Raw genomic sequence first — 15,114 nt, forward strand, 5'->3', positions numbered from 1 at the left:
GCTTGAAGATGAAGGAAATGTGGGCCACCTAGAAATTGTAGCTTGTCAAGCTACAAGCTTCTCATGATTTAATGATGATGATAATGAGTCTTTATTAATCACATATATATTACAGCACAGTGAAATTCTTTTCTTTGTATACCCCAGCATATGAGGAAGCTGGGGTCAGAGTGCAGGGTCAGCCGTGATACGGCACCCCTGGAGCAGAGAGGGTTAAGGGACTTGCTCAAGGGTCCAACAGTGGCAGCTTGGCAGCACCGGAGCTTGAACCCCCGACCTTCTGATCAGTAACCCAAAGCCTTAACCGCCAAGCCACCACTACCCCCATTTAAACTAGTAGAGTGTCTAATGTCAGTCTATACAGGATTTCGCTGACTTTTTTTTTGTGTGATTATTGTGAACAAAAATGCTTGATTTTGCTGATCTGAATGCAATCTGAATGCGTGTTGTGATGACTTGCAAGCTCCTCAGAATATTGCAGAGTTTGGTTAATTTTGTGTGTGTGTGTGTGTGTGTGTGTGTGTGTGTGTATGTGTGTGTGTGTTTGAGTATGCGGCTCAAAATGCAGCTGCCTGCATCCTACGCTGCAACAAGTAGTTCTAAGTTATAACGCTAACATTCAATTTATTAGCCACTACAGCACTGCCTACAACTCTAACATCAGGATTTCTTTTTTTATTTAAATTTAGGAAAAAGACATCTCTATTCCACACTTTGAAACAGACCTCCATTTTGTATATCTGTGCTACTCAATCTGCTTGAATTGATAATACAATCTCTGTGGAAATATACCTCAGGTAAGACCAAGCGACAACATGTCTGTTTAAACTGACCATATTTTCAGGCCTATCCATTAAAATATCTTGTCCATATCCACAAACTCAGGCACAGCTTGTATTCTTATTCCTCTGGAAAACAGACTAAAGCTATTTTAGTGGTTTTAGATATAACTTTGTTGAACTGTGTTTGATATAGCAGGTGTGTTTTCTGTGTGGTAGGCAAACGCAGCAACGCGAATATCATTAACCAGGGATGCCAGGTTTCAGCAATATTTCCATCCCATCTCAAAAACTAGAAATTAGCCCAAATAACATCACAGCTATATTCCTCAGTCTTACCCATTGTTATGAATGACTAAGGGAATTTGGCCTATGTGTTACCTCATATTTATACCGCTGTGAAACAGGAAGTCATGGTTGAACAATTTCCTGCTCCTAGTCACCAAGGTGTACTAAAAATGTAAAATATCAATGGGAGGTGCAATAATAACTAGTGCTGCCACACAATTGCACAACATCTAGAAAGGCCAGAACTCAAAAGAACCTCAGTTCATATATGACAAATAGCAACAGTTTTCACTTCATGGCCATAAAAGACAAAACACAAGGCACTCATTGCTTGCTAGTGTGAATGTAGGGTAAATTACTTTTTATTGTTTGTTTTGTAAAGTTTTTGCTATTTCTTTATTTATATGAATTCATTATATTTCTAAAGATATCATGGCAGCTTAGTGGTAGAATTATTGAATTTAATGATTATGAATATTGTATTTATCATGCATAATTAATTAAGTCAATACCATATTCAAGACAACCATAGACTCTCTAAAATGTTTAATTCAAATAACACTATTGTTTTTTATTACATAAACATTATTATTATTATTATTATTATTATTATTATTATTGTTGTTGTTGTTGTTGTTGTTTACTTTTCCCTTACTGACAGGTGGGGTGGTCTCACCGGAAACTATCGTGCAGCATAGCCTAGTCTAGCATAATGATTTCACATTGAATGTAAACTGGATTTCCACTATTTATTTAGCAGGCTAACATTCTGCCCTAGCTTGGCATTTCAAAACCAAAATGAAAATCATCATATAAAATATGTGACATTTATTTACTCTGGAAAAATGAAACGTAGTCTCTCATGACCGGTACTTTCCTAATTCGTGCTTTCCTACAGCCATGTCGGCGACACTGAAATCCCACTCTAAAACTAAAACCCGGCTAAATGCGAAATGTGAGAAATGTCAGAGGGGACGCAGCGCAGTCTCACACACCGCAATCTTACATTACACACGACGTGAGACAAAACAGAGCCGCTACACACTGAGCCCAATCTGCGGGTTCCAGCGAATCACAGCCACACGAGGCGTGGTCGATACAAAATGGGCGGGGACTCGAGCAAGCGGCTAAATAGAGGAGTGGGCGGGTCGTGACAGTTAAAAGGCGGGGTTTTCTACTTGACAGACATAACACAGGAGCCCCTGTAACCAACCAGTCACCTCTATATTGGATTTCACCGTTAAAATATTCCGGTAAAGCAGGCCGTGTTGGCGGAAGTCGAGGTGTGTGTGGTAGCGAGAGCTGAACAGCGAGCTCGAGGGGAAGCTCCGCCAAAGCGGGCGGAGTCGGAAACGCGGAAAGCTCGAAGCCGTGCGCCTGAGATCCGGAGGAGCTGCGCGCTGCGCTCGGGGAGCTCTCAGCGGAGCTACCGTGATCCCTTGGCCTTTTCAACATTGGAGCATCGCCGCCTCTTGGTTAACTCTTTTCCCAATTAAGCTCAAGCCATCCGGAGAACACGTATTCAGTGTAATACCCCCTCTCCTCCCCTGCGCCAGGTTCTCCAGGCCCCATCCCTTTCTTTTCCAAAACCGGACTCCCAAAACCAGAAAGCCGTCCTCTCCGGGAATCTTTTGCTTTTATATCCTCTGAAAATGGACGGTTTCGCCGGCAGTTTAGGTGAGTGCTATCACTGGCCTCAGACATGCTGTGGCTTTTGTGCCTACTATTAATAGCAATGCTTTGCTGTAGCAGCAGGCTGAATTCAGAGCCGCAGTGCTAAAGTGAAAAGCATAGCTTGTGTACATTACAGCATGCATAGTGTGTGTGTGTGTGTGTGTATGTATGTATGTGTGTATACACACATCAAGCACACACATCAAGTACATACAGCAACCGTATATTTTATATTGGTGGCATGTCATTTGCGGTCTAAGCAGCGTTTCAGTGTCGCGGGCGGTCGAGTTTGTTTTAGACGCTGTGTTTTTCTTTGCTTTGTGGCTCTGACAAGGCTGGAGGATGAGCAGAGTTGTGTACAGCGTGGCTCTGTGCTGCAGTTCAGACAGACACATAAACACAATGACAGCGCGGTTTATTTTGCGACGTGCTGCAGGCACACGATGCGAGGCAAACCTGCACGAGGAAGTCGAGCTCGAGGGAGATTTGCGGCTCATTTGTTTACCACTATGCAGCAGTCTAGACTTGGGTTATTTCCATAGTAGATACTCTTCATGGGGAAGGTGTGGTGTGTTTTGATGTGATGTGACAGTCACTTTAAATGACGGGTGTCAGATGCGCTGAGCGGGACAAGAATAACTGCTCACGACATTTACTAATTACACACATTAATTATGTAAAGTATTGTTACTCTCAAAGCCTCCTTATGTTTTTAGCCGATGTATACGTTATTGACCGTAGCCGCCATTGTATTGACAGGAAGCAGTGTGTGTGTGTGTGTGTGTGTGTGTTAATGGTGGGAATGTCCAGGGGTTGTGGATGTAAATATCACCGATACAGTGTAACGGTTAATGCGCAATTTCATCTCAGCCTGTTGCTTAGTAACGGCCTGCGCGTGCCTACTGTTGATGCTATGGATAGCACCCAAATCTCAAACTAGCTTACTAAAGAGGGTGATGATATCGTACTGAGATATTACTGTACTAGCTCATTAACTAGTGCGCACGGTAGCATGGAACCGGAGGGTGGATTCAGGTACATTACTTCAGGGGTTCTGAAGCATAGTGCTGGAATTGACAACCCACTGTTATCAAAGCAAAGCATTCATTATTGAACAATATGTTGTCATTTTTGTTTTGGATTGCTGTTTTATTTATTTATTTAATTTTACATTTCTTGTACAGTTTTATTCAGTGTAGGTTAGAACACATTGGTCATATTGGTATAAGAATAAACCTTACTTACTTACCTATGGTTTTTAGACTGTCGACTCGAACCTCAGTAACTCATATGCGTAGGCCTATACATTAGGGCTGGGTATTCTGAGCAATCTAGTAATTCGATTCTTATTTATATGGTTTCGATTCGATTCAATATTGATTAGTTATCAATATGTCATTTAAAATGTTTTGCAGACATGGAATCCATGTTTTAATATAAATGCTGGTAACTGAAACCCTCCTACTTGGCTTTATTACTGAAATACACTTTAACAATGGGGCCCACTCAATTATGTTTCATTACTTTTTACTTTGAGTAACAAACATTGTAACAAGAAATCATAAATATGTGCATACAATGCACACAAGGTATGCACAAACTGCACACGGCACATTACTGTAAAAGAATAAAAACAGTGTACATGTGCAAGAGTGAAACTCATTAATAGCTTGAAACGTCTGGCTTACGCATGTAATCCCTGAGAAGGGAACGAGACGTTGTGTTTAGCATAATGCTATGAGAGCGCCTCTCGCGCATGACCGGCATCTGAAGCTTGTGTAAAATCATGCCTATTTATAGGCCTGCCATGATCAGGTGACATGGCAATTAAGCGCGTCGTGTGATATAAATATGGTACCTGTGAACTGCGCCATCAGCCACTATTATCCGAAGCGAAGACACAATTCACAGGCCTGCCCTGGTATGACAAAGCTACGCAACGTCTCGTTCCCTTCTCAGGGAACAGGGTTACATGCGTAACCCAGACGTTCCCTTTCAAAGGGAACTTCGACGTTGCGTTTAGCATAACGCTATGGGAATGAGACTACCCACTCTGTCACACCGAGGGTACGGCCTGTTCAAAAAGACCCAAGCCCGAGGGTCACTGCAAGACACTCGAGCCCGGCGTGGAATGAATATCCAGGCTATAATAACGAATGAATGTGTGTGGCGTAGACCACCCTGCAGCAGCACACACATCCTGTAAGGATATGCCTTTGGACAAAACCTTCGCGGAGGGGACCGCCCAACTGGAATGAGCCCTTATGCCCAGAGGTGTAGCGAGACAGTGTGCCTCATAAGCAATAGAGATTGCTTCCACTAACCAATTAGAGATACACTGCTTTGACACAGCATCACGTCTACTGTCGCTGCCAAAGCAGACCAACAGCTGCTCCAACTTACGCCACTGGCCGGAGCGGTGGACGTAAGTACAAAGAGCCCTTACTGGACACAGCAGGTGTATTCTCTGTTGTTCCGGTGTGGGGAATGGAGGAGGGCAGAAAGCCTGCAACACCACAGGATGGGCAGCCGATGTAGGCACTTTAGGAATATAATCCGGCATAGGATACAGGAAGGCCTTGGCTAATCCAGGGGCAAAGTCAAGGCAGGAAGGGGCAACAGAGAGAGCTTGTAGATCTCCTACTCGCTTGAGAAATGTCAGGGCCAGCAGAAGAGCTACCTTTAGAGTCAGAAGCTTCTCAGAGGCTGACTCTAAGGGCTCAAATGGGGCCCCTGACAGACCTTCGAGGACCACAGAAAGGTCCCAGGAAGGTATGCGCGGCCTGCAGATTGGCCTCAGCTGCCTGACACCACGCATGAACCTCGAAGTTAGAGGATGTTGCCCCACAGAGGCTCTATCAACAGGGGCATGGCTGGCTGAAATGGTGGCCACGTAAACCCTGATTGTAGAAGGAGCCCAAACCGCTGAGAAACGTTCTTGTAAGAACTCCAGGACTGTAACTATTGCGCAGTTCACTGGGTCTATGGTGGATCCCTGCGGATGAGAATCTCCCAAGGAGTGCTATCTAGCAGGGATATTATCTCTGAGAATCATATTTGAGCTGGCCAATAAGGTGCTACTAGCAGCAGACATAGACTGTCTTGGCGAACTCTTGCTAGAAATTGTGGGAGCAGAGCGATTGGGGAAAACAGCGTACAGATGTGACCTCAGCCACATGTGCACCATGGCATCCAGCCCTAATTGTGCGGGAGGAGTGAGGGCGAACCATAGCGGGCTGTGTGTTGTCTCCTCGGAGGCGAACACATGCAGTCCTGCTTGGCCAAACCTCGTCATATGGACTCCACCACTTGTGGATGGAGCCAACAATTCCTGGGCCTCAGCCCCTGCCTCAACAGGATGTCTGCCCCCATATTCTCAGAATGTACATTGCACTCACTGACAAACTTTCCTTCTGCCCAGAGATGAATTAGTTGTGCCTGCCTGAACAGGGGGCACGAACATAATCCTCCCTGGTGGTCAATATATGAGACCACCGGTGTTTTGTCTGTAAACACATGGTGACCTCTCAATTGAGGAAGAAGGAATTTCAGTGCTAGAAATATGGCCCACATTTCTAGGCAATTTATATGCCGTTCCAGATGAGGGCCGCACCAGAGACCGTGAGCTGGACAGCTGTCTAAGACCGCGCTCCAGCCCTTGAGGGAGGTGTCTGTCATTACCATCTTGCGCTAAGGAGACAACCCTAAAGTGTGACCCAAGGCTAGAAACCGGGGACACTCAAATTCTCAGAGCACGTAGGCATCACTGCGTGAGACTGATTACTCTCAGTGGTTTTGTCCTTGGATGAAACCTCCAACTGCTCAGCCACCACTGAACGGTCTCCTGTGCAATAGGCCCATAAGCGCCAATAGTCTCCCAAGATCCAGCTTTATCTTGCTCAGTGTTGATAGGATTGACCCTATGCATGTTGGGGATAGAAACGCCCTCATCGTAGTAGAATACTTATAACCCCTAGAAAAGTTGTCCACTGCACTGGGGAAAGCATACTTTTCTGAGGTTCAACCTGAGCCCCAAGCTCTTCATGTGGTGAGAACATCATCTCGATGTTGAACCACCAGTTCCCTGGATCGTGCTAGAATTAACCAGTCGTCCAGGTAGTTTAGTACACGGATGCCCTGGAGTCACAATGGAGCCAGAGTGACATCCATGGACTTTGTGAAGGTGCGAGGGGCTAAAGCTTGCAATAGTTCTATGTGGAAATATGCACCTTTTAGATCTATCGTCACAAACCAGTCCTCAAACTGAATCTGTGGAACGGTAAGTTTGGGCGTCAGCATCTTGAACCTGTATGTCCGAAGAGTACAGTTCAGATGACGCAAATCTTAAATTGGCCGCATACTCCTATTTTTTGCGGACCAGGAAATAACGGCTGTAAAAATCTCCCTCCCTCAGGGAATGGGGTACATGTTCTATGGCCACTTTGTCCAAGAGGGATCTTACTTCCTGCACTAACGTCGGGCTCTGGTCTGTGCTGACTACTATGGTGAGCACACCTCTGAACTGGGGGGGTCGACCTATAAACCGGACCCGGTAAACCTTTTCTATGGTAGACAGAACCCACGCTGCCAGATGGTCTTTTAGTGATGTTAATTATTCCACATTTTATTGGAGGGAAAGCATCAGATTTTCGTTCACCTGTGACAGCTCGCTGACCAGAGAACACTGAAAATTTTGGACCATCTTGGCTAGGGGAGGCCCTACAGTAGCGCTGGGGGCTAACTGCCCTAACAACCTCATGTGTCCTGATATGTCCCTCCACGGCCCCTCAGGACCACTCTTCTTTGCCTGCTTGGCCTTTATGACCATTCTCAGATCAAGCCTAGTAGCAGGCTGCGACTGTGGCCGCCCAGTTCCCTTGGCTGTCTGCGGGGGTTGGCGGGCTGCCATACTCACCTTCTGGGTCTCCCTCACACTAGTGCTGGCCCGAGACAACAGGGAAGGAACTGGCTGAAAGCCGCCATATGTCGAGCTCACTCAGCAGGTCTGCTTGGTAGGCCTGCAACACTGTCATTGTCTACAGTGGCCCACAAGCAAGACTACTACCGCATAGGCCTTGCCCACCAATGCCACGGTGGCTTGGATGGCAAAGCCGGCCCCCCTAATTACCTGCCGTCGATGGAGAGAGGTAGCTCGCAAGCGCCTCCTCCACCTTCAGCATAGCTAAATAGCCATGCCGTTCATTTGCCACAATGGCCGAATAATCCAACATTGTGAGGTTATAAATACGGCTTATGCATGGTTTTCCCCCAGAAGCCTGATATTTTGTCATGCACTTCTGGAAGAAAGGGGAGTTTCTGCAGTGTGAGGGATTTACTTTCACTGGGGAGAAAAAGGCTCATCCAGCCTTAATAATCACTTCAAGCAGCTCTTTATATGCTGCTCTCAGTTTTTAGCACATCCTTCTGGCTCTTCGGTGTCAGAGAGGAATTATTACTATTATTTGTGTGTGTGTGTGTGTGTGTGTGTGTGTGTGTTTCTTTTTTTTCTCTTCCCCTTTTTGGATCCATAAGAGATCCCCCGAACCTGAGACAGCTAGTTGCCTAGGCAGCAGCCGGTCCAGATCCGCGAGGCTCTGAAACCCAACTCACTTCGGTTTCTGAGAAGCGCGCGAGTTGTGAGCCGAGCTGCTTAATGTAGGCATTACCATGCGCAGGCTGCCATCGCATGCTACACCCCTAGACATTTCACCCAGAAAGTGTGCACTATTCCCCGTGATGAAACAGGAGCAAGCCGTAACACACTTCCTGAATTCTCTCACTCATATTTTTCTCTATCGCTCATTCCTTTTTTTTTTTCTTCTTTTTTTTTTAAAGGAATAGAAAAGTTCTGAGATTTTGAGAAAAGATAGCGAGGAAATGAAGCGTCTTTTTGTTTCTTTACAACTGACATGCAGTCTTTCGCTGAAGATAATAAAGGCTGATGGTGCGGTTCACAGGCGCCATATTTATATCACGCGACGCGCTTAATTACCACGTCACCTGATCATGGCAGGCCTATAAATAGGCATGATTTTACACAAGCTTCAGATGGTGGTCACGCGAGAGGCGCTCCCATATTGTTATGCTAAACGCAACGTCGAAGTTCCCTTTGAAACCATTTTCAAAATTCAAAACATGAAAGATGGTGACATCTTCAGGACGAGAGGCGAACTACAGATAATATTCACATCGTCTCAGGTAAAGCACGCACATTAAGATTCTATATAGTTTCGTTAAATTGAAGCTCGAGTAAAATCGGAGAATCGATATTTTTTTACCCAGCTCTACTATAAATAATTTTAACTTGCACTTAATGTGTTGTGTTGGTGGAAATTTCAGAAATAAAAAGCTCTATGGCTGCAATAAATAGTTAAAATATTATTCTACAGGTTTCAGTGATTAATCTAATGTTTCCATAGATTTATTTTCAGAGGGGGACAGTAACATTTATTTTACAGCTAAAGGGGTCACTGGCTGCAAATAATCTGTGGACTCCTGCATTACCATTGAAACAATAAAAAATGTAAGAACAACATAACCCTGCACTTCTCTTATTTTGATCTTGTCTGAATCTAGACTGAAGTAATGTTCCTTTACTGATGATATGATATCCCAGATAAGTTTGTGAGCCTTCTAGACTTAAATCACATGCCAAGATCAAGGTCACCATGAACCAGGGTTCAGGCGTACTTGATTGACAACTTGTCGAAACCTATCATTGTGCTGTGCAAACACACCTGGCACATGTTATGCAAGGTAGTAAGAGATTATCAAAGCACAAGCCTCATAAATGTATAGTTTTAGGGTACCATGTAGTGATGGGAGGTTTGTGTGACCTCATGTGCTGTTTCTAACTTGGTAGAGGAAAACTCCATGAACAGTTGTTGTATTTGTGGCCATGGGCTTACAGTACGCAGATGCCTTGGCTCCTTTAAGGCTGGTTTCTATTGTGTGCTAATATAGCTTTTATTGTTTTTCATGGTAGTTTCTAACTTTGTTTTCCTGAATGTGGCATGCTTTTGTTAGTGCACTTTGCTTATCTTCCACTAGAGATGGCCATGAGAACTAATGAATGATGGGACTGATCAAACATGTCAGCACAATAACTGAATGTTAGTTGAATTCTCCTTCTTGTTTTTTTTTTTCCCGTCTTTAAAAAAGTATTTTACATCAAGTGCATTCTAGTATCAAACAGCAAAACATGAATGCTTCCAGGAAGAAAAGCCATGTTTTGAATTTATTTTACGGATAAAATTTATTATACGGGGGGGGGGGCATGGTGGCTTAATGATTACCAGGTTTGCCTCGCACCTCCGGGGTTGGGGGTTTGAATCCCATCTCCGCTCTGTGTGCATGGAGTTTGCATGATCTTCTCGTGCTTCGGGGGTTTCCTCCGGCTACTCCGGTTTCCTCTCCCAGTTTAAATACATGCGCTGTAGTCTGATTGGCATCTCTAAATTGTCCGTAGTGTGTGATTGTGTGTGTGTGTGTGTGTGATTGTACCCTGCGATGGGTTGACACCCCGTCCATGGTTTCCCCTGTGTTGTGCCCCGAGTCCCGTGGGATAGTCTCCAGGCTCCCCCGCAACCCTGTGTAAGATGAGTGGTATGGAAAATGGACAGATGGATGGGTTTATTGTACAGTGTCTTCAGAGAGTGCATTTCTATCAAACATTTTTGCCCCTTGATATGGAGATATGGGAGATACCTGAAAAATACCCTTCATGTTTTTCAGCTAAAACAGAGGTCGACCAAATGTGACTAAAATTCAATAATAAAAGCGCTGGGGAGAACGTGCTCAAAATTAAGATTTTCTTCTTATTTTTTTATTCATAATTCTTTTTTTATTCTTAGATATGGGGTATTGATAAAGTGATAAAATTAGTTCAGAAACTAATTTTAGTGGAAAGCTGAATAAGGAATTACTTTGTCATTCAGGGCTTCTAAATAAAAGTCTGGTTTCCCATAATATCTGAAACAACTCTATTATTTAGTATGGTAGTAGGCGGTTTAAGACATAGCTTGGGTTGCCATGGTGATGCCTTCCTGTCTAGCAAGCTCATTGCATGGATCTGGAATTGTGTGTGTGTGTGTGTGTGTGTGTGTGTGTGTGTGTGTGTGTGTGTGTGAGTGCGCATGCGTGCTTACAATCTTATATGAGAGGGTTACATTTTTCATACATTTTGCAGTAATAAGTTCTGTTTTGCATATAAAAACAACACCTATGCCTTATGTTTATACAACATTTTGACCAAAACTTTACAGATTGGTCTGGAACATCTGAGGTAGGTTCTGGACCTCATTGCATTATAAAATGCTGCAGTGAACTTGTTAAGAGGGCTCCTTTGCATATTTCAGTATTTCTAAGGCCAGCACTGTGATAACGTTTTGTGCGGCTTAGTCTCATGTCTGACCTACATTCACTCACCAAGTTTCTGTATCCTCTCTCTCTCTCTCTCTCGCTCATGATATACAGAGAAGCTTTCAGATCATATTCCGTTATCTATTCATGATCCATTCCTTTTGGTGCTTGCTTCATCTGTTTGGACAGCTACATTGATATTTGGCTTAGCCTCTGTTGCTACGTGAAAAAGCCAGGTACAGGTATTCTGCTCTGACGCACATTCGTACTAGTTCTAAGAACAGTACTGGCGCAGAAAGACCGCAAGTGTGACAGACAGGAACTTGCCGTGGTGTCATCCACACGCAACGCGAGCGTGTGTGTGTGCATGTGTGTGACATTCAGTATCCCACATCCTGCGGTTCTGTGTAAGTGGAGGAAAATGTCAAAGCTAGAGGCTAACGTTATATGAGGGTTGTTTCACCTCTACACCTCTGCAGTCGTCATATGAGTTTCATACCCTCCGTCATTTTCCTTTCTGGCTTGTAAGCACCAGTTGTCTGTGGCGTAAGAATGAATGTATGAATGAACAACTTTATTTTGGATTGAATTGAAACACATGAACTGTGAAACCACAATGAGCTATGGGTCACAACAGTTTTATTTTTTGTTTTGTCCAAATGTTGTGATATGGAGAGCTCAGTCCCTGCTAGAAAAGGAAATATTTCTTAAATTCTTAACTAGCTCTTGGTCAAAAGCAAAGGAGCATATTACACTGAGACTAATATAGCAGCCACTCTATGTTGGTCACTAGGGCGTTTCTATCTTTATTTTTTCCCCAGGTTGCCATGGTTTCATTGGCAGCACCAGGCTATCACAAATTGGGTAAATAAATTCATTAGCTAGCCCACTTGGCTGCACAGTCCCATGTTTTTCTTGCCCAGAAACCTAATGACGAGGTGAAAAAGTGGTAGCTAATATAATGCAATAAAGCATGGCAAGGATTAATATCATGTTCTACCAAAAAAAGTTTCTACAAACAAAAAGTTGGCTAATGTTTCAGCTGTGAGATGTGATGTTCTGTCCTCACATTGCATGTAAAAGATCAGTCCCTACAGGTTTTCGCAGAGATTTTTATAATTTTTTTTGTGATTGTTGCGGCCGAAAATGCTCGATTTTGCTGCAGCTTTTTTCAAAATGTACAATGGAACTTGCAGAGTTTTTTGCGGAAACTTACTTGAATTGGCGAAATCGCAATTGCACTAAATTGTCTTTCACAGTTATGTTTTTTGGTAAACGAGACCTTTTAGCTGTACTCATGTTCGATGCATGTGAACCGACGGGGGCTTTGGCTGAATGCGTGTTGTGATGACGTCATGTGTTGTGATGATGTCACACAAACCTCACATGAACTTCTTGGTCCAAATCTGTGGAAGATCTGCAGTAATTTCGTAAAATTGCAAGCTCTTGCAAATATTGCAGAGTTTCCTTGATTTTGCATTAATTTCTGTGATCGCAAAAATGCTAAATCCTGGAGGGAGTGAAAGATATTTGAGTTTTGCTAGGACAGTTAAATAACAGCTTTGTGCCGCACTTTATTGTTTGCGGTTTTCTCAGTGTTTCCACATACTTGTTTGTTCCTGATGCTATTGTGCATGCTAATTTATCTGCCTAATGAAAACCGTTCCACTGTTAAGCACTGTCTCTGGAGGACATATGTAGTGCAGCAGGTGGTGGGATTAAAACCAGTCTCTTTTGCTGTCGTTTTGGCATGGAGGTGTGTTGCAGCACCGTGAAGTGTGTTTTTGTTTTGCAAATGCCAATAAGGAGTGTTTCATTTATTTATTTTTGTACTTTTTCTGGTTGTTAATCCTACTTCTTTGCTGGACTACAAATAAAAAGCTAAAATCTTGGACATGAAATCTACTTGTCCAGGGCTTCTGGGATACTGATTTGTCCACCCCTGCTACATCTTGTTTATGGATTTGTGTGTGTGTGTGTGTGTGTGTGTGTGTGTGTGTGTGTGTGTGTGTGAGTGAGAGAGAGTTATGGTTCTGCAGTGTGAGCTATGTGTCGTGACAGTTATAGTTCATACACGTGCCTGAGTAAGATCTTTTCCCTCATGGCCACTAGCACAGCTTCACTTTTTTGTTTTCACTCCTGCTGCCCACTCAATCTTTAACACGCGACGTTAAAACCCCACGTGGCAAACTTAGTGATATAAATAGTGTCCTGTGCTCCCCCTTTAGCTAGGTGCAGTCCCCCAGTTTTGCTTCACGCTACTTACCCAAAATATATCTGTGTGGGCTTGTGCACATGCAGCTCTTGCATTTGAGCATCAGTGTGCATTCTTTATTACTTTGTTTGTTCATTGTTTACAGCCTTAACTGTAAAAATAAATATTACACCAGCAATTGTTAGCACTTAATATTTGGTTACATGTCGCTTGCTTACAATAACTGTGACTCAATGATATTGTTGGTTTCTTCTTTTGTGATGCTTTTCCAGGCTTTTACCGCAGCCTCTGTCAATTATTGTTTGTTTCTGGGGGTTTCTCCCTTCAGTCTCCACTTCAGGAGGTGAAATGCTGTCCAACTGGGTTAAGGACTGGGGATTGACTTGGCCAATCTAAAACCTTTCCCCTCTGATGAAGTCCGTTGTTGAGTTGGCAGTGTGTTTTGGATCATTGTCTTGCTGCATGATCAAGTTCCTCTTGATTAATTTGGATGCATTTCTCTGTAAATTGGCAGACTTCTGGTCTTCATGCTGGTTTATTCTTTTTAAAAACAAATGCAGTCTTCACTGGTGAAACCTAGAGCTCAGACCAAGAGTAGACATTCAGAGCTATTAATTCTTTGAACAGTCAATCTGACAGGACACACCTGGGCAACTAGAAACACATGTCAGTCACATGTTCCAATATTTTTGGTCACTTGATAAAATGGCTGGGTTCAAACAAAAGATGTCCTGTTCTAAGTTTAACACATTTAGATGTAAATATGAGGAAATGACAGCTGAGATTCTGATCTGTCGTCTCATATTCATCATCTTCGATGTATTGTGAAAACAATAGCATTGGCCTTGCTGTTCCAATACTTTTGGAGGGAACTATAAGGTAAGTATTAATGTGATGATGTATTGGTATGACCGTATACTCTGATAAAAATTTTTAGTTTAGTCTAATTTAATCATGGCCAATTCCCACCCTCTAGTTAGGTTCGCACTATCTGTCCTGGCTACCAACCAGGGAGGGCAAAGGCCACCATGTGCCTCCTCCATGGCATGCGAAGCCAGCTGACCGCATCTTTTTGAACTGCTGCTCATGCAACGTCAAGGGCCAGCATAACACCCTCAGAGGAAAGTGCTATTCACCCACTTCCACATGTATGAGCTCGCAGACGCCCATGATTGGATAGTGCCGCTGTTGATTGATAGAGGAGCATAGCCAGTGCTCCCTTGAGATCCTGGCCATGGATGGCTGTGGCATCGTCAGGATTCGAACTTGTGATCTCTGTGCAATAGGGCAAACACTTTTGTTTTTTTGCCAATTGGGAGCCCTAGATTTATTAGGGAAGACTTAGAGGTTGAACAATAGTGGATTTTACCGTTACTGATACCTTACAATTAATCAACTGATAGTTTTTAAAATTGATAATGAGTGATACACAACACTCAAAGTAAATATTGCTGAACTTTATTAGAAAAATAAACAGTACTGACTGTACCTTGAAAATATACTGTACTTTTATATATGTGTATGTATATGTATATAACGATTATTTAATAGATATTAAAGTAAATAAAAGATACACCCAAACTGAACCAAAAAGTAACCTTCAAAATAACAAATAAAAATAGAGACTCGTCCAAAATGAAAAAAAAAAAAAAACATTTCAAATAAAACAACAAAATTTGTCAGTTGTAGTGTTTATTTCGCCTCTAGATGAGAGCGGACCCTTCTCAGCTGCTCCTGCAACGGGTGCAGCCGGGAAAAACTATCGGTTATCGGTGCCGATTAATCAGCAAAACCGAT

The 15,114-nt window shown here is 43.2% G+C and overlaps 1 protein-coding gene across 1 annotated transcript in view; it reads left to right on the forward strand.

Moving 5' to 3' along the window:
• Positions 1-1,987: 1,987 nt before the first annotated feature.
• LOC128605396 (echinoderm microtubule-associated protein-like 4) overlaps positions 1,988-15,114 on the forward strand; it is a 107,009-nt gene continuing 93,882 nt past the window's right edge. The window contains exon 1 of the mRNA XM_053620797.1: positions 1,988-2,744. Coding sequence (XP_053476772.1) covers positions 2,720-2,744 — 25 coding nt within the window. The 5' untranslated portion in view covers positions 1,988-2,719. The remainder of the gene's footprint in view (positions 2,745-15,114) is intronic.

This window comes from Ictalurus furcatus, chromosome 3 (genome assembly GCF_023375685.1).
Source record: "Ictalurus furcatus strain D&B chromosome 3, Billie_1.0, whole genome shotgun sequence".
Classification (NCBI taxonomy): domain Eukaryota; kingdom Metazoa; phylum Chordata; class Actinopteri; order Siluriformes; family Ictaluridae; genus Ictalurus; species Ictalurus furcatus.